We start from the raw sequence: 21797 nt of genomic DNA, 5'->3' as shown, positions 1-21797 counted from the left end.
CCTGAATTGCCTGGGCCAAGGACCTCTGGATAGCTAAACCTAGTGGACTTTGTTCAGTAATCTTCTACCTAGAGCTGAAACTGTTGCCATTGCCTTCCTCACCCTGGGTTCTTTTTTTTTTTTTTTTTAATATTTTATTTATTTATTTGACAGAGAAAGACGTAGCGAGAGCAGGAACACAAGCAGAGGGAGTGGGAAAGGGAGAAGCAGGCTTCCCCGCGGAGCAGAGAGCCCGATGTGGGACTCGATTCCAGGACCCTGGGATCATGACCTGAGCCGAAGGCAGACGCTTAACGACTGAGCCACCCTGGGTTCTATGCACCTCTGCTCCCCGGCCTCTCCAGCTCCTCCTGCTCCTTCACTGTGTTCTTCTCTCGTCCGCTCCATCTCAGGACTGATCTTTTTCTTGCATGTGTTAAAAGCACCTAAACTCAACATGTCGAAGCTGAACTCAAGGTCATTCATTCCCTTCTCCCTCCCCCCAAGATTTTCTAGCTGTTCTTTCCAGAAATCTAGGAGAAGCTTTGACAAATCTCTTTCCACCATCAATCCCAACCAATCCATGAATCAAGCTCTGACAATTTCATCTCCTAAATAAAATCCATCGACTTGGCAGTGGCAGCAGACTCAGACTACTATCATCTCTTGCCTTGAGCTAACACAACAGTCCCTTAATTGATCTTCACTCCAATACTCCTAAACATCTGTTTTGGACATAGAAGTCAAAGGCATCTTTTACCAGTGGGATCATGTCGCTGGCTTGCTCAGAAGTCAACAACTTCCCTTTGTCCACCACATGAATTGCTCAACTCCAGCCTGGAGCAAGCAAGGTCAGAACTCAGCCCACAGCCCTTTATCTCACTTCCCCTCCACCTCTGTTCCAGCCTTCTGTGACACGCATGCTTCTTGAACCCACACTCTCGCTCCCTTTTCTCGCGCCTGGGCACTAGCTGTCCCCCTCGGCCTGGCGTGCCCTCCACTCCCATGCCACATCCATAAACTTCTCTTCCTAGCATTTAGCCCATCTCGAAATGATTTATGTATGTAAACGATGTCCTCCCCAATTAAAACATGAGCTTTCTGAGGGTGTCTTGCTGGCTGCTTCACCCCACAGGGCCAGGCATGGCCACCCAATGAATATTTATCGAGTGAATGAGTAATTCACCGGACCCCACGCCCAGAGTGTCCATAAAGAACGCAAATCCGGTGTCTTAGGAGCCCCACCTGAAAAGCATCCTGGAGAAAATGCGCAAATAAAATGGGCGAGAGGCAATCATTTAGGGAGGCCCTCCCTTTTCCTCCCACCAGAGAAAACTGCGGAAGACAGCGCCTGCGCAACACTCCTCTACGGCCCCATCCCACTTTCGCCGTGGGGTGGCGCTGTACGCGCGCTCCCTGGCGCCTGAACCTCCCGGCCGGCTTCAGACCGCTCTAGCCGCCCTTCTCGCCTGCTCTGCTGGGAGGCGGGCGCACCCGCGGGGGGTCCCTCCAAGATGGCGGCGCAGAGGAGGAGCCTGCTGCAGAGTGTGAGGAACCGACCCGCTCTCCGGGCTGGGGGTTGGGAGCCCACGGGGGGCCTGTCGGGTGCAGGCGCGGCTCCCTCTCCGCCGTTGGGCCGCCTCCTTCTCCCTGGCGAGGTGTGGCCGCCGCCCTCCCCTCTCCCGGGCCGGCCCCCCTCACTCCCGAGGCCGGGGGCGCGTGCGACCGCGCGAGGTCCGCGCGTGCGCGCTGCCGCCCGGTCGTCGGGGGCTGGGATTCGCGGTCCAGCGACCCCGAGCGTCAAGGGCGCGTCGAGAGTGGGGAGCGTCCTGGAGCCGGAAGGGAACGTGGCGCGCTGCGGCGGAGCTAGCCGGGGTGGTAAGGCCACCCCGGGCAGCGAGCGGCCGTGGCATAATAACAGTTACAGCCGCGGCAGCCGCTTGTGGACCGCTTGTCATCTCCCAGGTTTTCTGCCAGTTGCCTTACGTTGTAAGCTTAATTTATATAACAGCCCCGGGAGGTAGGGTCTACAATTATTCCTGTTGGACGGGTGAGAAACGGAGGCACAGAGGGGTGGTCATTTGCCCGAGGCCACACAGCTAGTAAGTGGCAGAGTCAGGATTAAAGTCAGGCAGTCTGATTCCAGAAACCCTGTTAACCTCTTGGCGCTACGGGAAGGCGTGATTGGAGTGGCGGCCCGGGTTCTCGTCCTGGCTGTAACGCACTGTGCCTCAGTTTCCTTGACTCCAAGGTGAGAGCAGGCAGTAGGAGGATTGTCCTGAGACTCACTCTTACCCCCTAGTCTGGACCCCCATGGGTTTGTCGCTGGTGTCTTACAGCCTCTGCATCCTCCTGACACACGTGCACGTGGATGCGCACACATCTTGGCGCCATGAGCCTGTTCTGACCTGCCAGTGTAGGGTGTGGGACCCCTGGGTCCTCCCCAGATGGGGCAGTCTGTTGTGCTTGCCTGTGCACTTGTCTGCCTCCTGTACTTGTGATCTACAATGAACAGTATCGCCAGCACTTACCACCATTAGGTGCCAGGCACTCAATAAATATTTGTAAAAAAGCATTTGTAGACATGTCCAGGGCTTGGCCTTGGCCTTAAAGATACAGCAGACACTGGCAGGGATGACCGTCAGTGCTGTATACTGATGACAAGCTTCGTGTAGACTTTCTTCTGAAATTGCTCTTCCATGACAGCAATTCCCAGGTTTCCCCAGTGGGGATTGCTCTCTTCCCCTCCACACCTTTAACTGCCCTTTTATTTTACTAGTGCTCTGCAGGTCAGCCTTGTCATCGAGTTAGGTAGGGCCGGCCCTTTGCTTTGTAAGCTTCCAAAGGGCAGGGCCCCTGTATAAATTTACTCATTGTAAAAATTCCAGAAATACAGGCTGGACTGTAGTGAATGCTGGAAGTGGTAACTGCTGTGGGCCGACTCGGCTTGCTGAGGGGAGTGGCTTCCAGCGTCCGTCTCTTCTGGATGTGATGGAGCCCAGGGGACTCGGGTTAGACAGAAGCTTTGCTAGCTCCAGAATGTGGTCCTGGTGGAAATGGAATCTTTTCAAGACAGGACAATTAGCTTTAGGTACATAGCATCATGACGAAAGGCAAGGGGATGGCAGTGATGTCCACACAAGGCCCCTCCCACCCTAAGGATGACCAGACGTCTCTGCCCACAGGGTGTCTGAGTGTCCAGGCAGCGTGTGTAGCTCACTGGCCTGCTCTCCACTGTCCTGAGTCTGGTAAGAGCAGCTCAAATATCAGCATTGAGCAGATGGCCATGAGGGTCCCTAGTCTGTGGTTGCAGGGCCTGGGGATACAAAGATAAAGAGGGTGGGTGCGCACCCTCACTGCATTTGCAGCATGGGGGAAGGAGCCATCGACCACTAAACAATGCGTAAGGCGCTCTGTCATCAGTGTTGAGGGGTCGTGGGTGGCCTCATTTGACTGGGACAGTGGAGGCTTGCAGGAGGGATGGGGATTTGCTGACAACATGGTGCTAGGAGGGTGTGCTGGGGCCAGATGGCAGAGCACTGAGGAGTTTCACCTTTGGTCCCTAGCCAGCATGGTACCTTAAAAGGTCTTTTGAAGAAAAGAAGAGCTTTTGAAGGTAGCTTGATGTGTTCAAGGGAACTTGGGCCCTTCGCAGCCTAACAAAAAGTACAAGTCCCATATGGACTTGGGCAAGTCACTTAACATCCCTGAACCTTGGTTCCCAACAGAAAGGACTCCCAGGAGTGTTGTTAGGATTAAATAAACTAACGCATTACTGTCCTAGCCCCGCCTGGTCACGGTCCAGCCATGAAGTTCCACCTTCAGTTCTGAGCATTCAGGTGTCACTGAGCACTTGCTATGTGGCAGATGCTGTGTAGGTACAGGGGACACTTTCCTCATGAAGCCTCTGTTCTAATAAGGGAGACAGTCACAACGAGTAAATACAGATTGTAAACAATATAATATCTGTAGCATCAGTTGGTGCTGTGAGGAAGAATAGTCTGGATTCATAGAATGGTGGACGGGCCGTTTTAGAGTGGTAGGGGACGACCTCTCAACATTTGATGGGATGAAGTAGGGGATTTGGGAGGGAGTATTCTGCTTGAGGGAATAGGGATGCAAAGGCTTTTGTGTTTGGGGAGCACCAAGGAGGCCAGCGTGGCTGGAGTAGAGTGCATTGGGGGGAGTGGGGGTAGCCAAGGTTCAAGGGACCTTTGTGGACCCTGGTGTGGACTTTGGATTCTACTCTGTGTGCTGTGAAACTCAGTGGTTTTTAGGAAGGGCTGTATTTTGGAGGAAGAGCTGATAGGATTTGCTGGTGGATCAGATGTGGGGTGCGTGACTGAGGAAGAAGAGTCAAGAAGGACTGCAAGGTTTTCAGTTGGAACAACAGCAGTGCCCTTTACTGAGATTAGGATCTCTGGAAGAGGAACACATTTGGGGCTGAGAGAATCAAGAGTTTGGTGTTGCCTATGCTATTCTGTACTTAATTATAAAAAGAAAATCAACTTGAAATTAATTTTTTTAACTTAGAAATCTTGAGCAACTACATCTACAAGATCACAGGTGCTGGCTCTGTATTTTTTCTAATATATGTAGTAAATGCCCCCATTAAAATAAAAACATCCATGAGGCCATCCCGTACAACCATCTCCTCCGCCGTCAGAATGTGGCCCAGCTGCTTCAGCCACAGTAAGTGCTCCACAATTATTAGTAGCCCCTTTAAGAATGTATTAGGACTATATTTGTGATGAAAACATAGAGAGCCTTTGATGAAAACCCTGCTGGGAGAGGTGGGGGCCAGGAGTTGAGCTGGTCCCAGAGGAGTGGGGAAGGAAAAGGGGGTCATTCAGAAGGACAGAGATGGCAGGAGGCACTGGGTATTTTAAGCTTTTTGGAGAGAAAGAACAGCTGCCCCCCCACCCCCACCCTGAGCCATCTTCCTGGGGGCATTATTCTCTCATTCTGAGCTTCCTTTTTGCCTCCAAGGAATTCGGGTGCTTTCAGCACAAAAACACTCAGCCTTTTCATACTATAATTTGATATTCAAGCTGTGGCCTGAACTTGGAACCATGCTTTGTCCACTTTTGCTGCCCAGGAGTTTGAGATGAATCTCTGTGGGGACTGTTACAGACTGTTATTCTGTGACATGGTCACATATGTGTATGAGGTTGCTAAAGGGTATGGGCATACGGAGGTTGTAACACCGTTCACCACTTCGGTTGCAACTGGATCGCTATCAATACTTTTCATACCAAAATATGAATTTTGGGAGCTCCCTCACACAATCAAGTCAAAATTAGGCTTTTTTTTTTTTTTTTAAGATTTTATTTATTTCAGAGAGTGAGTGAGAGAGAGAGCGAAGCAGGGGAGAGAGGCAGATGGAGAGGGAGAAGAAAGCTTCCCGCGGAGCAGGGAGCCCCACACGGGGCTCGATCCCAGGACCCTGAGATCATGACCCGAGCCGAAGAAGGCAGACACTCAACCGACTCGGCCACCCAGGTGCCCCAAAATTCGGCATTTTGAAACAGCCTTCTTGCTTACCCTATTTTGTGTTCAATTTCTGAGAAATAATTTGGAACTCATCAGAGAAGGTGGTGCAGGCTCACTGTGGCGTGTATTTATGCAGCTCTGTGACGAGGCTATGTGAGCGCGAGGCGCCCCCTTCTCGGCTCCGGGTGCGGGTGCTGAGGCGCCCATCGCCACTGCTGCTGGTAGGCCTGGCATTTGTGGGCGTGGGAGGAAGTATGCATCAGTGCGTGCAGGGGTGAGGAAGGGGGTGGTTTGTGTGAATAGGAAATACATGACCTTTCTGAAAATTGTTCCAGAAATGTGGAGGAAGGAAGCAAGAGACTTGGCAGTGGGGTGGAATCAGCGGGGGAGGGTTGGTGTGGCTAATCCCCAATGGAGGGGAGAGAGCTGGGGCAGCAGGATGGCTGCTCACCCAGCCACAGCAGCGTCAGAGCGATTTCGGGGCCATTGCTGACGTCAGGGAAGACCGAGGACTCTCCCACTCCCGCCTGGGCAGAACCTCCTGGAATTCTCTGGCCACTTGCCATTGAACGTCTGAGGTGCTGTGGGGACTGCATTCTAGGCAGGGCCTCCCACTGAAGGAGCACTCATAACTATATGAGAAATTGTCCATATATCTTTGGATCCAAGACACCATTAATTATAAGGACCCGTCATTATTTTATATGCTACTAAGAAAGAAAACACTTTGCTAATTAACGTGTAACACATCAGCTTCAGATATTAAAAGATTGAGAATACACGTCTTGGAATCAGCAAAATAAGTAGCTAATTAACAGTACTAGGCTATAAAAGAACAACAACACAACAACAACAAAACAGGGACCCCTGGCTGGCTCAGTCAGAAGAGCGTGTGACTCTTGATTTCAGGGTCGTGAGTTTAAGCCCCACGTTGGGTGTAGAGATTGCTTAAATGAATAAACTTAAAGAACAAAAACCAAGAACCCAATACGAAACTATAGCATGAAAGTTGCCAAAACACCAGATGGTTTTTTGTCGTGAACCACTAGGTTCACGACAGTATGTCTCGTGAACCACTAGGATGGATTTCTCAGGAAAGGGGCCCTGCAGCCTTGGGTGGTTATTTTCCCAGAGTGTGGGACACGTACAGTGAGAGGGTTTGGTGTGTGCTGGCATAAAACTCATTGTTATATATCACACAGGTTATTTGCTTTTCAGCTCTCTTTCAAACTCTGATGAGATCAAGAGAGAAAGACTTGGTTTGGTCCTGGTATGTCCTTAACACCTTTCTGATTCTTGCTAGTTTCCTCCCTGTTTTTGTTTTTGTTTTTAAGATTTTTGTTTTTAAGATTTTATTTATTTATTTGAGAGAGAGAGAGTGAGAGACAGATAGCAAGAGAGGGAAGAAGGTCAGAGGGAGAAGCAGACCCCCTGCTGAGCAGGGAGCCCGATGTGGGACTCCATCCCGGGACTCCAGGATCATGACCTGAGCTGAAGGCAGTCGCTTAACCAACTGAGCCACCCAGGCGCCCAAGATTTTATTTTTAAGTAATCTCTACCCCCAGTGTGGAGCTTGAACTCACAACCCTGAGATCAAGAGTCACATACATGCTCCACCCACTGAGCCAGCCAGGTGTCCTAACCCCGCTGTTTTTTGGTTTTTGTTTTTTTTAAACAGAGAGAACAGGGCCCTGGCTCAGAGTCTAATGCAGGCAGTAGGTTCAGCTAGAATTTAATAATCTTGTTTTCATTTTTTATTATCTTCAAGATACAGCAAGTGATACTGGTTTTCTACTTATAATACCGAAAATGTTTACATTCAAAATGAAGTCGTTTGAGTAAAAGAAAATGTGGCAGTGTAAAGAAAAAATATGAAGGGGGTAATTCCTTGAAGATAGTGAACAGCTGGTTGAGGTTTGGGAAACATGGGCCTCTGGCGCTGGTTGGGTCTGAGCAGGGCCTTTGGAGGTGGACAGGACTCGGAAAGACAAGGAAAGGGGAGGGAGGCCTTGTCTCACCATGGATACTTTTTAATATGATTTTGGGTAATTTTTTCTTATTTCTCCTTTATCTTAAGAGCCAGTCAAGTCCAATTGGCTAAGGACTTTAAGTTTAAAGAGTGTCAGTGTGAAATAAGTAGGACTTTGCTCAGCAAGTTTAATGTATATAAATAGTTGATTTAAAGTGTGTGCCTGTTTCTGTGGCTGCACCTGTGGGGTCAGTAGCCTCCTTACTTGAGGTCCCCAAAATACATTTGGCCTTTCAAGTAGAGCAAACCTTTGGTAGAGGTGTTACTTCCCCCCTGTGCTGGTGTGGACTCCTCCTGCCAGAAGTAGGTTAGCTTCCCACGCTTGTTTGTTCTGGTCACAGTTTTTTAGAAACCATTTGGAACACTGTAGAGAAGGCCTTAGCTGTACAAGACAGACAGCTGAGTGAGATTGTTAATCTTCAAAGGGTAAGATTCAAAATTATGTCAACAGGCTGGAAGGCTGAGATGAAAGCATTAAGATATAATCCAGCTAATGTAAATTTAGGTTTAAAGAAATCCTCTATGGGAGTGTGGTTGGGGGAGACTGACTGGAGAGAACCTCAGAGGACAAAGACTTTGTGATTTTAGTTGACAGCAAGCGGGGATTTTCATGTGGAGGCTGGATGCCGATCTTTTCTTTAAGTGTATAAAGACTCTTGGTTTTTGTGTCTTGATTTTTCTATCCTACCGCCCTACCGATTTCTTTTATTTGAGTTAATTTTAACATTAATTCTTGAGGTTTACTATCCTGTCAACTGCAAATAGAGATAATTGTACTTCTCCAGTTCTTAAGCTCAGCTTCTTTTTTCTCTTACCTAATTGTGTGGGTTGACATCTCTAGTTCAATGTTCGGTAATGGAGAAGGTGGGCATCCTTGCTGTGTTTCTGATGTTAATGAGAATGCCTCTGGTGTTTCCCCACTAAGATGCTGGCATTAGTGCCGACTGAAGTACATATAATGGCATGTTAACTATCCATCGACTACTGTTTTCTTGAGTGTTATTATTGGCAATGGACAAAGACTGTCCTTAAATAAACAGCACTGGAGTCCATACCCATTGATCTGAAAACCAGTTGCTAGTTAATCAAATATTATACAGTTGACCCTTGAACAACATGGGTTTGAACTGTGCAGATTTACTTATATGCAGATTTTTTTCTATGAATACAGTACTGTATTGTGTATGTTGTTTTCTTCAGAATTTTCTCTTTTTTTTTAAGATTTATTTATTCAAGAGAGAGGGAGCGAGTGCGTGAGCAGGTGTATGAAGGGAGGGGCAGGGAGAGAGCAGAAAGAGAATTTTGAGCAGACTCCACACTGAGCATGGAGCCCAACACAGGGCTTGATCCCAGGACCCTGACATCATGATCTGAGCCGAAACCAAGAGTCGGATGCTTAACCGACTGTGCCACCCAGGGGCCCCATTCCTTATGATTTTCTTTCTTTTTTTTTTTTTTTTAAGATTTTATTTATTTATTTGACAGCGAGAAACACAGCGAGAGAGGGAACACAAACGGGGAGTGGGAGAGGGAGAAGCAGGCCTCCTGCTGAGCAGGGAGCCCGATGCGGGGCTCGATCCCAGGACCCTGGGATCACGACCTGAGCCGAAGGCAGACGCTTAACGACTGAGCCACCTAGGCGCCCCTCCTTAGGATTTTCTTAATATTTTCCTTTTTCTAGCTAACTTTATTGTAAGAATTCGTTATATAATACATATGACATACAAAACATGTCAATTAATTGTTTATGTTATTGGTGAGGCTTCCAGTCACCAGTAACCTATTTTAATAGTTAAGTTTTTGGGGAGTCAGAAGTTGCATGTGGACTTTAGACTATGCAGGAGGTTGGTGCCCCAACCCCAGCGTTGTTCAAGAGTCAACTATATTTCCAAAATATTGCTAGCTCAACATTATGAAAATCAGATTTCAAAAAGAGCACTTAACATTGTAGAGGTGGCCAGGCACTAGTCATAAATACGGAAGAACAAGATGGTTTTAAGTAGATTGACCACTGTCATATAGTTTTTCGGATTTGGGAGGGCTTGCTCTTCCCACACGAGCTGAGTGTGGCTGCGGCGGTCCGGGCAGCATCAGCCCACTCCTGGTAGCAATGTCATGGGCGCCATCGGGAAATGCCTTCAGTTGAGTTGTCCCTGTGCCCTGAAATGCGGACGCGGCCAGTTCCTCGGTCATCTGTTCCAGTTTGTTTCCTTCCTTCCTTGTAAAAGACTCTTTCCTTAGTGTTTTTTGTAGCCTATCTCAATGTCAAGTGGGCCCATAAGTTGCTTGGGTAATATTTATTTTTTGCTGGAAAGTATGAATTTGTTGGAAGGATTCGAGTCCCTAGAAGCCTGTGCCTGTCCCTTGTGAGAGGTAGGCAACGGCAGAGGAAGCACCCCGGTTGCAGCGCCAATGCAGGTTTTGCATCCAGGACGACACATCTGTATTGTTCATCTTCTATTCGAGGACAAGTTCAATCCGTCTTAATCTCATCTTTAATCACAGACAGTGATTAAGTTAATTACTTTCTATACTTTAGAAAGTGTAAACATCTGTTGCTGTGCTTTTTTTTTTTTTATTTTTTTTTATTGTTGCTGTGCTTTATTTTAAAAGATTTATTTATTCATTTGACAGAGAGAGAGCACACAAGCAGGGGGAGCAGTAGAGGGAGAGGGAGAAGCAGGCTCTCCACTGAGCAGGGAGCCCGATGCGGGGCTCGATCCTAGGACCCTTAACCGCGTAACCGACTGAGCCACCCAGGTGCCCCTTCTGCCATGCTTTAAAATAGCTGTGATACTTTGGGGTGCTGAATATTGGTCTCTTGACCCGTCTGTTCAGGAGGAGGACGTGGGACACACCTGACTAGGGAGATGCTTTTGTGCTTAATGTCATGCTTAATCTCATTTGAGTTGGAGGCAAGAGACAGACCCTAGAAAAAAGAACTTCTTTTAGAAACTTATTTGCCAGGTTGCCTTTGTGAGGTCTCTGACAGTGGTGGTACATTAATCAGATCTAAGACCTAAGGGATAATTGGCACAAAGCAGTTCATTGAAAAATAATTAATTCCTTGGCAGTGAACTCTTTTCAGTGGCATGGAAAGCCTTACCCTGTTCCCACCCAGGTACACATGTATGAACACCGTAGCAAGCCACTTTCCCCTCTGGTCACTGCAGAGGCCACGCTGGCCTTCTTGGACCTCCTTAAACCTCACACACTTACTTTTCCACTTCAGGGTCTTTGCACATGCTGTTTCCTCTGCCTAGAAGGCTCCTTTCCCACTTTTCTGAAATGGTCACTGCTCCATAATCATTTGGGTCTGGCTCAGAGGTCGCCTCTTCTGACCATTTCATCTAAAAGAGCCCTCACCATCACTGTCTGTCCCCTTACCCTAATTATATATATTATATGGCACATATCCCTGTCTGAAATAGCTTTATTTATAGTATTTACATGTTTGAGGTTTCTCTTTGACTAGAAAGGAGGCTTCAAACAAGGACCCTCAGTCATTTTCTGCACTGTGGCTCCAGCACCTAGAATAATGCCAGCCTTTTGTAAATGCCCAGTAAATGTTTATTGAATACGTGTTTGTATTAGTTAAATGTACTCTAATTGCATAATGTCATGTGAATTCCAAGACTTAATTAAGGTAGTTCGCATTTATATTAAGAGAGACATTTATACTGCTTTCAAATGAGACAGGTCAGGATTCCAGCTAGAGGGGCGCCTGGGTGGCTCAGTCCGTTGAGCGTCTGCCTTCAGCTCAGGTCATGATCCCAGGGTCCTGGTATCAAACCCTAAATCGGGCTCCTTGCTTAGCGGGGAGCCTGCTTCTCCCTCTCCCTCTGCCTGCTGCTCGTGTGCTCTCTCTCTCTCGCTCGCTCACTCTCTCAAATAAATAAATAAAATCTTTTTTTTTTTTTAAGATTTTATTTATTTGACAGACACAGCGAGAGAGGAAACACATGCCCTACATACCTGGTGTCCTCAGAAGCTGAGCAGAATTTCAGCTCTTGTTGCTGTTTCTTTTCCACGGCTAGGTTTCGGTCATATTTTCTGTTTTCGAAGGCTACTAATAGGCATTAGTGGTTTTTCAGACCTTGTGGTGACATCTTGTGAATAAGTCTTATAAAGAAGTAAGTAAGATTAGGGGCGCCTGGGTGGCTCAGTTGTTAACCGTCTGCCGTCGGCTCAGGTCATGATCCCAGGGCCCTGGGATTAGGCCCCGCATCGGGCTCTCTGCTCGGTGGGAAGCCTGCTTCTCCCTCTCCCAGTCCCCCTGCTTGTGTTCCCTCCCTCGCTGTCTCTCTCTCTGTCAGATAAATAAATAAAATCTTAAAAAAGAAAAGACGTAAGATTAAAGACACACCATGTTGATGAATTGCAAGATTCAGCACAGTGAAGATCTCAGATCTCAAATTGATCTGTAAACAGTTCCAGTCAAAATCCCAGCAAGATTTTCTTGTAGATATAGACAAGCTAATTTTAAAATTTATAGAGAAAGCAAAGGAACTAAGATGACTGAAATAATTTTGAAAAAGAATGAAGTTAGAGGCAACCCACTACCCAATTGTATAATATAGATTATAAATAAAATGTAGATTTGATAATAGAGATTTTAAATATAGATTTATCAAGCTATGGTAAGCAGGAGCGTGGAATTGGTGGAGGGATGGACACATGGATCCATGGAACAGAGTGGAGGACAGAGATAGACCGACACAAGGACGGCCAGTTAATTTTTTTTGAAAGAGGTGCAGAGATAATTTAATGGAGAAAGGGCAGTCTTTTCAACAAATGGTGTTGGAACAATTGGATATCCATATGTGAAACAAAAAAAAACCTTAGACCTAAACTTCCTGCCTTATACAGAGATTAACCCCAAATGGATCACAGGTCTAAATGTGAAACTGTGAAACTATCAGAAGAAAAACTTAGGTCTCTGTGGCTGGGGCCAGGCAGACAGTTACCAGAACACGAAAGCATGCACCGTGAGAGAAAAAGCTGATAAAATGGATTTCGTCAAAACTAAAAACTCTTGGCCTGCAAAAGATACCAATAAGCAAATAAAATAACAAGCTACAGGGGCACCTGGGTGGCTCAGTCGGTTAAGCTCTGACTCTTGGTTTCAGCTCAGGTCATGATCTCATGGGTTGTGGGATCGAGCCCTGAGTCGGGCTCCCCACTCAGTGGGGAGTCTGCTTAAAAGATTCTCTCCCTCTGCCCCTCCCCTGCTTGTTCTCTCTCTCTCTCTCTCTGAGTAAATAAATCTTGCAAAAAAAAAAGAAAGAAACAACAAGGTACGGGCTGGGAAGAAATATTTGCAAATCACATGTCCAACAAAGGACTTTATCCAAAAACATAAAGAGCTCTCAGAACTCGACAGGTGAAAAAACAACCCAATTAAAAAATGGACATAAGAAAAAAAAATGGGCATAAGACTTAAAACAGACACTTCACCAAAGATGTGGCGATGGCAAAGAAGCACATGAAAAGATGCTTAACACCATTATTAGCCACCAGGGAAATGCAGATCAAAGCCCTGATGAGCTAGCACTACCCACTTCCTGGAATGTCTCCATTTAACAAAGGAGACCCTACAGTGGTGAGGATGTGGAGCCCCTGGAACTCTCCTTGTGCATTTATTGGCGGGAGCGCAAATGGTACACCACTTTGGGAAACAGTTGGCCATTTCTTACAAAATTAGACAGCCATCTCATCCCTCCTCTAGAGATGTGAAAGGTCATGTTCACACGAAAACCTGCCCGTGACTGTTCATACTGGCTCTCCATAATTGCCCCAAACTGGAAACAGCCCAGATGCCCTTGAGTGGATGAGCGGATGGGCTTCTGCATCCATCTGATGGAAAACTCTGTGATGAGGGGACAAACTTGCTGCCACAGCAACTTGTGGTGGGTAGCTTTGAGGCATGGTGCTGAGTGAGAGGAGCCCGTCTCAAAAGGTTATGCCCTTCGAGACCTGGAGCGGAGTGGTGGGTGCCAGGGGCTGGGGAGGGGGAGTTAATGTTCAATGGGGACAGAGTTTCAGTTTTACAAGATGGAAAGAGCCATGGGGATGGATGGTGGGGCTGGCTGCACAACACTGAATATTTAGTACCCCTGAACTATACCCTTAAAAATGGTTAAGATGGTGAATTTTGCTATATGTGTTTTATCACAATAAAAAGAAAAAAAGTCATGTACTGCCTAATTTCACCGAAGATATTTTTTTTTAAGATTTTATTTATTTATTTGACAGAGAGACAGCGAGAGAGGGAACACAAGCAGGGGGAGTGGGAGAGGGAGAAGCAGGCTTCCTGCAGAGCAGGGAGCCCGATGCGGGGCTCGATCCCAGGACCCTGGGATCATGACCTGAGCAGACGCTTAACGACTGAGCCACCCAGGTGCCCCTCACCAAAGATGTTACTGAGAAGACAACGTAGTGGCCTAGCACAGGGCTAGGGGAGGGTGTGGCTACAGAGGGGTGACACAAGGGTCACAAGCTAACCACAGGCCTTTTTTTTTTTTTTTAAAGATTTTATTTATTTATTTGAGAGAGGGAATGAGAGAGAGAGCACATGAGAGGGGGGAGGGTCAGAGGGAGAAGCAGACTCCCTGCCGAGCAGGGAGCCCGATGCGGGACTCGATCCAGGGACTCCAGGATCATGACCTGAGCCGAAGGCAGTCGCTTAACCAACTGAGCCACCCAGGCAGCCCACCACAGGCCTTTTACATACCTGACTGCAAAAGCCCATCGAAGTGGTTTTCACAGCCTTCTTTGAAGGCTCTGCTACCTTGCGAGCAATCGCACACAATAGCCATGCCTGTTTAATATTTCAGTACAGCATCTGATGCAAACTTTGTCCTCCTTGCAGGTGACTTTTGATTCTCCCAGTTGTTTCGGTTTCCTGTAGTTCAGCCCGGTGGTCCTGGGAATGCCCCTGTGAACTGGGCTGACACTTGGGTAGGGGCGGCTCTGGGGAGGCTCTCAGTGAGAAGCAGTGGATTGCACCTGGGCCCTGCGTCAGAGTTGTTTCTGGGGCTTAAAAAATGCAGACGCTCAGAATGAACTGTGAGGAGATTTAGGCAGTTCAGAATCTGTGTTTGGGCCAGGCCTGGACAGCTGTGTGTGTGCACCTGCGCGTGTGTAAGGTTCTAAGCTCCATGGTGATGATACTGGGCAGTCTGGTTTGAGATCCATGGGGTAGAATGGCAGTCAGACACAGGCAGTCCGGAGTGAGGGAGCCGGGTGTAGTAGGAGTGCATGGGAGGGCTGTCAATCAAGCCCCGGCTGGGGGTGGGGTGGTCTTCCTGAAGGAAGACCTCCTGGAGGCGGTGACTGCTGAGCCAGAGTCCCGAAGGCATGGAGAATTGCTAGACAAGGATAAGGAGTCTGTTCACGCAGAGGGAAAAGAGTGCGGTGCTGGGGGCCTTGTACTGGTGGAGAAGGATGTGGCACGGAGCAGATGGAAGAGGTCACCGGAGCAGAGCAGGGAGCAGGGGCAGAGGCCCCAGCGGCATGCGGCATGTCGGAGGCTCGCTCGCAAAGGCCATTTCTCCAGTGCCATCCGGGCCGCCTGAATCAGTCACCTGGAGGATCTGCTGTTGCTGGTATCCAGGGCCCCACCAGAATCGGCCACTCTGGGGGCTGGGCCTGGAGACCTCCAGTTAGAACCAGTGCCCGAGGGGCTGGTGTAAGAGCCACAGCGGCGAGAGGTGGGGAGCTACCAAAGAGCTTTCTACCAAGAGTTTGCTGCACCCGTGTGTCTCATGTTTTGTAACCCAGCTCATGCTTGGAAACCACTGCTGGGCCTTGAATTTGGGAGCTCTAGGCTTTTCTACGTTTCCTGGAGAAAGACATTGTGGACTACCCATAAAAACATGCAGACCCTTCTGTAGGTGTTTGTTCGTACAAGCATTGTTTTCCAGGAGGAAGTGGAACCTTGTCCACGGGGCTCTGGGGCTACTAGTTTTTGTTAGGGAAGAAGGCGAGGGCTCTGTCCTGGGGGAGAAGGTGACGCTTCGCGGTCTCCTGGTGTCCTTCTCAGGAACAGCAACCAAGCTGGACAGATGACCTGCCGCTCTGCCACCTCTCTGGCGTTGGTTCGGCCTCCAACCGCAGCTACTCTGCCGAAGGCAAGGGCACCGAAAGCCACCCACCGGAGGACAGCTGGCTCAAGTTCAGGTGAGCATGCGGGCAGTGTCCCCCTGGGCACGGGAAGCAGGTTTGTGGGCAAGAAAAAGCCACAGTTTTGCACCTCTCTCAAATGGGGCTCGCCACTGAGATGTGGGAGGTGGCACCTGCTGCTGGCCCTTGCACAGCTGGCCCTCACACCCACCCAGGGCCTGCTACCGTGGGGGCGGGAAGTGTCCCAGAAGGCTGTGCCCGCGGGGAAGGAAGGTCAATGTGGGGAGACTCAGGTGGGCAGCTGAAGCCCCCGCTGCTGTGTCTTTGGTCTCCCACAATCCTGGCCCTCGTCCCCTCCCCTTGGGAACTGGTGTCACTCGTCTGTACGCCCCCCGCCTCAAGCTGCTCCCCCCCCCCCCTCTGGCAGGAGTGAGAACAACTGCTTCCTGTATGGGGTCTTCAATGGCTATGATGGCAACCGAGTGACCAGCTTCGTGGCCCAGCGGCTGTCTGCCGAGCTCCTGCTGGGCCAGCTCAGCGCCGAGCACACCGAGGCGGACGTGCGGCGCGTGCTGCTGCAGGTAGGGATGCTCGGCCTGGCTGAGCGGGTCCCCCAGGAGCTCAGCCTGGCAACTGCAAAGTGCTAGGTTAGCTAGGCTTGGTCTGAAGATGCTGCCGGCTCCTTCTCCCGCAGAGGAACCCGCTCTGGGAGCCTTTCCCGGTGGCAGGGTGTGAGGAGTGTAATGGCTGTGGGGCCTAGAATTTAAAGTGGTAAGGGCCCCGGGCAGTGAGGAAGATTAGGAGCTCTTTACTGCCCTGTAACTTAAGGAGCAAGGATTTTATTTTTATTTTATTTTATTTTATTTATTTAAAGATTTTATTTTATTTATTTTTAAAGATTTTATTTATTTATTTGAGAGAGAGGGCACAGAGGGAGAGGGAGAAACAGACTCCCTGCTGAGCAGAGAGTCCAATGTGGGACTCAATCCCAGGACCCTGAGATCATGACCTGAGCCAAGGGCAGATGTTTAACTGATTGAGCCACTCAGGCGCCCCAAAAGATTTTATTTTATTTATTTATTTTTAAAAGATTTTATTTATTTATTTGACAGAGAGACACACAACGAGAGAGGGAACACAAGCAGGGGGAGTGGGAGAGGGAGAAGCAGGCTTCCCGCTGAGCAGGGAGCCAGATGCAGGGCTCGATCCCAGGACCCTGGGATCGTGACCCGAGCTGAAGGCAGACGCCCAACAACTGAGCCACCCAGGCGCCCCGATTTTATTTTTTTTAAAGTAACCTCTACACGCAACGTGGGGCGTGAGGCTTGAACTTACAACCCCATGATCAAGAGTCACATGCTCTTCTGACTGAGCCAGGTGGCGTCCTAAGGAGCAAAGATTTTAAAAGCCCACTGTGGCATTCAGCAATGCCAGAGGCCTGTGATCGAGGTGCAAGTTCATGGAGGTCCTGTTGGAGAGCCCAGTGCTATGTCATGTGGACAGTAACAGGAGATCCTGGATCTGAGGATCTAAGTCATGGCGTCAGGAGGCCTTGCTGGCGGTAGGTTGCACTTAGAAAGACTGCTGCCCCACAGAGGTGTTCCAGGTGGGTGTACGGGCCGTAAGTCAGTACAGTACCACACTTGTAACAGTGCAGTGAGTCGTGCCCACCGATGGAGGAAGTGGCCCAGTGAATTCAACTGGCCAGCAGCTAAGAGGTTTGTCCCCTCACAGGCCCAAAGAATGGCAGTTTCCGGCCTTTGGTTTGGGAGCATAATTTGCAATTCAAAACAGTGCATTTTGCAAGCACTGCAGGGGCACAGTGCCCCTTCTGGAGCTCAGGCCCTTGTGGTCACAGCTCCCCCAAGACTGGAAGGGATAGCAGACCAGAGGGGCCCATTAGGCCAGGGAAGGAGTATGGAACAGTGGAGCGGAGGGTCGGAGAGCTGGTGGAGTTGTCCTCGGAGTGGAGGGTTGTGCTTGAGAGCCCCAAATGGGTGGTGACTGGGATTCAGGCAAGGGAATCCACCTGGAGGTTAGAGACAGCCCCTGGTGTGCTAGTGTTTGCGTGTGCTCGAGTGCGGGTGACCTTCGCCACCCTGGTGCCCTCCAAACTGGAACAGCCCCGATGGGTCGGCCTTGCCTGTGAAAGTCACCCCACTGCCATTGGCCTGACCAAACCGCCAGCCTGTGAGCAGCTGCCCGTGAGTCGGTAAAAATATGGACGAGAGGCTTGTCGTGGGCAGCCGTGCATGGTGCAGCCATTTGTCCTGAGCGGGCCGAGCCGACCCCGCCTTGCCACAGTCGGTAGGGGTGCTGCCATCCATGAGGCGCACGGACCCCCTTCACTGTCCCAGCTCGCCGGGGCCTCAGGCAGTGGTGGCTCTGTCACCGCTTCCCCAAGGTCCGTGGGCAGGTGGCTGAGGAGCGTGGAAGCCGCATCCTCCTGCAGTTGGGAAATACCTGCCCTGCTGAGTTTAGCCCGTTCCCCAAGGGACCCTTTCCGCTGTGGCAAATTGCCCTCCGTAGCGGTGTCGAGCCACTGCCGGGAGCCGTCCCTGATCTCTGATATCATGAGGAAAGTGAGTAGGGCAGCCCCAGTCCGTGAGGGCCTCGGTTGCTAACAGCCCATGAAGGAGCCAGAATCCGAGGTTCCGAGGGCGTGCAGCCGTCTGGGCCGGAAGCCCACAGGCAGCCAGGAGGGGCCGTGGTTAGTCCGTCGTCCCCAGGACGCCTAGGCCACCTGGATGAAGGAGCCGAGGGAACAAGGGAGCGGGCTTGATGAGTTGACCTTTGAGCCAGCGGACTTGCTTTCTTTTTTTTTTTTTTAAGATTTTATTTCTTTATTTGACCAAGAGAGCGAGAGACAGAGAGCGAGCGAGCACAAGCAGGGGGAGCGGCAGAGGGAGAGGGAGAAGCAGGCTCCTGCTGAGCAGGGAGCCCGACGTGAGGCTCGATCCCAGGACCCCGGGATCATGACCTGAGCTGAAGGCAGACGTTGAACTGACTGAGCCACCCAGGTGCCCCGAGCCAGCAGGCTTTCAAGCTCAAACTCGCTGTGGAGCTTCTCCCTGCTTTGCTGGTGCCTGGATCAAGAATGGAGGAGAGTGTGGTGTGTGTTGCCTCCGAAGTGTGAGGAGACACAGGGCGTGGCGGGCTTGCCGTAGTGTGGTGGGAGGTTGAATAGTTCACAGTTAGTGTTTAACCTCGACTGGAATTTCCCAGCCTTTACAGGACCAATTAAGGCCCTTGAATTTTATGTGGGGCAATAGCCCCACCTCTGTGTTGCAGGTGGATCCCATCCCATGGAGGTTGAACGCCTTCTATATCTTGCCTGTTACGCCTTATCATTTAAAGGGTGCCCCTCACTGATGTGGGGAGGGGTTCCCAGGAAGCGTCCACAAGAGCAGTAAAATGTCTTTATGTCTTTATGTGTCCCAGTGGGTAATTAGAGAAGTATACGGATGGTTGTCTCCTGGAGGAGGGACAGGCCCCAGAGGACGGCTGGGTCCCTGGGGCAGGGGCTTGGGCAGCTGCCCCTCTCAGAGGTCAGGGCCCGGGATCCAGGTCCTGCTGTTGGGGCTGGGGCATGCCAGGAGGTGACAGCATCCACAGCACCTAAGCAAAGACCTCTAACTTGGGTCCTGGCCGTCTTGAGAGCAAGTCATGAAGGGTCCTTGATCTCCGGAGCTACCCAGAGGGGCCTATGGGTCATCTCAGGAGGGTTGCAGGCCACCCCTCCGTGGGTACCCAGAAGGGGCCCAGAAGCCTCCGTATCCCCTAGGGCCCCTCCATTGGGTTCCTGGCTCTAGGGGCAAACAAGATTTGGGCTTAAATCTGAGTCAGGAGAGGCGGAGCACCTTCCTCCTTATCTCCGAGGGCTCCCGAGGCTTAGGGGATCTCTTCCTCAGAGCCCACCGCCTTTTTGATTTTGTCTGTCTCCTGCCTTTGTGGCTTGACACCTTTGGAGGCCCTGTGGCGCCAAGTCCGGGGGTCCTCTAGGGTGTCTCTAATAAAATGGGTCCTTAGTACCTTGGGTGGTTTGTTTTGCTTTTTTAACCAATTATGAATTTTAGAGTTGTTGGCCAGGCTAACCCAAACTGACCCATCTCAGCCGCTGCAAAGAGCAGCTCGGAGCCAGTTCAAAGTCCCGTAAGAGTCAGTCAGCACCCTTCTCCCCACTTTGAACAAATGTTTCTAGAAGATCTTGCATTGCCAGCCTGGTGTAGTTACCGGTCTCCATTTCCGGGCCACGCTGGTCATCATTGGACGTTGTGGTGCGATGGAAGGTAGCCAGGAACACCTGGGATGGAGGGTGTCTCCTTCCCGACTCGTGCCGCCGCCTCCGGCTCTGGGGTGGCCCGGTATTCGTCCGGGGAGGCGGCTTCTCTGGTGCAGCGCTCACCAATGTGTCCGGGAAGGCCCCGCGGCCCCGGGAACGTAGCAGCAACAGCTGGGCCTGTTACACCACGGCGCTCAGGAAGGCCCGGGCTGTTTCAGCAGAGCTTTCCAAGAGCCTAGTAGTTTTGCAGCCTCTGGGGACTGGGGAGGAGCTGATAGCGTGTGCTCAGGGGCCCTGCTTTTAGTGAGGGTTCGTTCTGCTGTAGCACGCTGGGGCGGGACTCCCAGCATCCTCTGGGGTCGGGGGATGATTTGTGACAGCAGGGAACACAGCAACAGAGAAGGCGCTGACCCGGGGTGCCTGATGCCCCTGGTGGAGTTGTTTGTGCCACCAGTTAGGGCTGGCCGCCCAAGCTCAGCGGCCAGCCCTGACCACCGACACAACGGCCCCAGCAGCCAGCCTCCTTTTCCGGCACTAATCTAGGGGAACTCTCCTTAGCTCCCGGGGGCCGTGTAGCCTGCGCCCCTGCGGGGAAAGAGGCAGAACCCTACTGTCCTGGTTAGCTCACTGGGGCTCGACTTTCACCTGTGATTATAACCAGTCACCTCCAGACCAGACACCCAGTGGGGTCTCGTTCAGAGACGAATGGGAAACATCTGCCTCAGATCGGGGCTTGCTGGCCGGTCTCTGCAGGGGAGCCTGACCTTTCACAGCACGAACAGTTTAGGGTGGGCATTTGTAGCAGCACCCGGCGTAGTGCCAGGCGACACCGCGGACGGCCAGCAAGCAGTGGTCCCTTCCCGGAGAACCTGATCAGTCTGGGGGAGGAAGTTAGCGAGCCATTCACAGCTCCCAGGCATCATGTAGGACAGACTGCCCCTACCCCCAATCCCGTCCTTGTCACCAGTTGTGCTGGGAAGCCAGAGCAGGTATATTGTATAAAGACGATGTCATGAGGTTGGCAGGTGGCTCCCTCAGCCTCCAGGCACCCCCTCTGGGGACGGGTGACCCACAGGACTGTTATGACCGAAAGTGCAATCCCACATGCCACAGATTTATTATTACTTACAGATCCCAGAAGCAAGAGGGCGCCATTGAGCGGGGGTGGGTGGGTGGACAGTCCTCCCTCCCAGGTCAGGAGCCAGCACGAGATAAAGAGCAGGGTGGCAAGCACCTGTTACTAACAAGGTGGTTGGGGTGGAGGTCACTACTTTTCATAGCCTTAACTCTACGTGGTTATTTTAAAAGGTGCCCCAGGAACTGCGAAGCAGGAATTTTTGGTGGGACTCCTGAGCTCAGGCCATTATCTAAGTGTCCAGACTCTGATTAGGAGCAGGGTTGTCACCCTGTCAGACATGTAGGCAGCCACTCAAAGGCAAAGTTGTTTTTCTCAAAAGTTGTTCCCGTCACACAGGGGCTCTCCACATCCCCAGAGTCCAGGACCAGGCAGCCAGCTGCAGTCCTTCCCCATGAGTGGCAGGGTGGGCTCTGGAGGGATCTTCCTGGGGAGAGGGGCGTCAGGGATGTACCTTGGACAAACGGGTGTGGTGGGAGAGGGCTGAGCTCTGGTAGGAACGGTAATTTAGGATGGTCCCTTTCATCCAGGTGAGGCTTAGGTTCTCAGCCTCTTGGGGCTGCAAGCAGCCCTGGGCCTTGCCGCCTCACTTCGGGTTTGCTGGGACTCACTGGCCAGTTCTGCTTTCTGCTTGCTGATGTTCTGGAGGTTTTCCTCCTGGTATCTCTTTTTGGAAGCACGTCCAGAGGCACTTAGTTTTCGTTGAGAAGGATGGACTCCTATTCCTCGAAAACAGTGTTCCCGGCCATTTTCCA

General features: G+C 50.7%; 1 protein-coding gene across 1 annotated transcript in view; it reads left to right on the top strand.

Moving 5' to 3' along the window:
- The first annotated feature begins 1470 nt into the window (after window positions 1-1470).
- TAB1 (TGF-beta activated kinase 1 (MAP3K7) binding protein 1) overlaps window positions 1471-21797 on the top strand; it is a 32195-nt gene continuing 11868 nt past the window's right edge. Inside the window, exons 1-3 of the mRNA XM_021687429.1 lie at window positions 1471-1526; window positions 15546-15682; window positions 16053-16206. Of these exons, the coding sequence (XP_021543104.1) occupies window positions 1494-1526; window positions 15546-15682; window positions 16053-16206 (324 nt within the window). The 5' untranslated portion in view covers window positions 1471-1493. The remainder of the gene's footprint in view (window positions 1527-15545; window positions 15683-16052; window positions 16207-21797) is intronic.

Source organism: Neomonachus schauinslandi, chromosome 5 (assembly GCF_002201575.2).
Source record: "Neomonachus schauinslandi chromosome 5, ASM220157v2, whole genome shotgun sequence".
NCBI classification, from domain to species: domain Eukaryota; kingdom Metazoa; phylum Chordata; class Mammalia; order Carnivora; family Phocidae; genus Neomonachus; species Neomonachus schauinslandi.
Note: the sequence above shows the minus strand (reverse complement) of the source record. Positions and strands in the feature narration are given on the sequence as shown.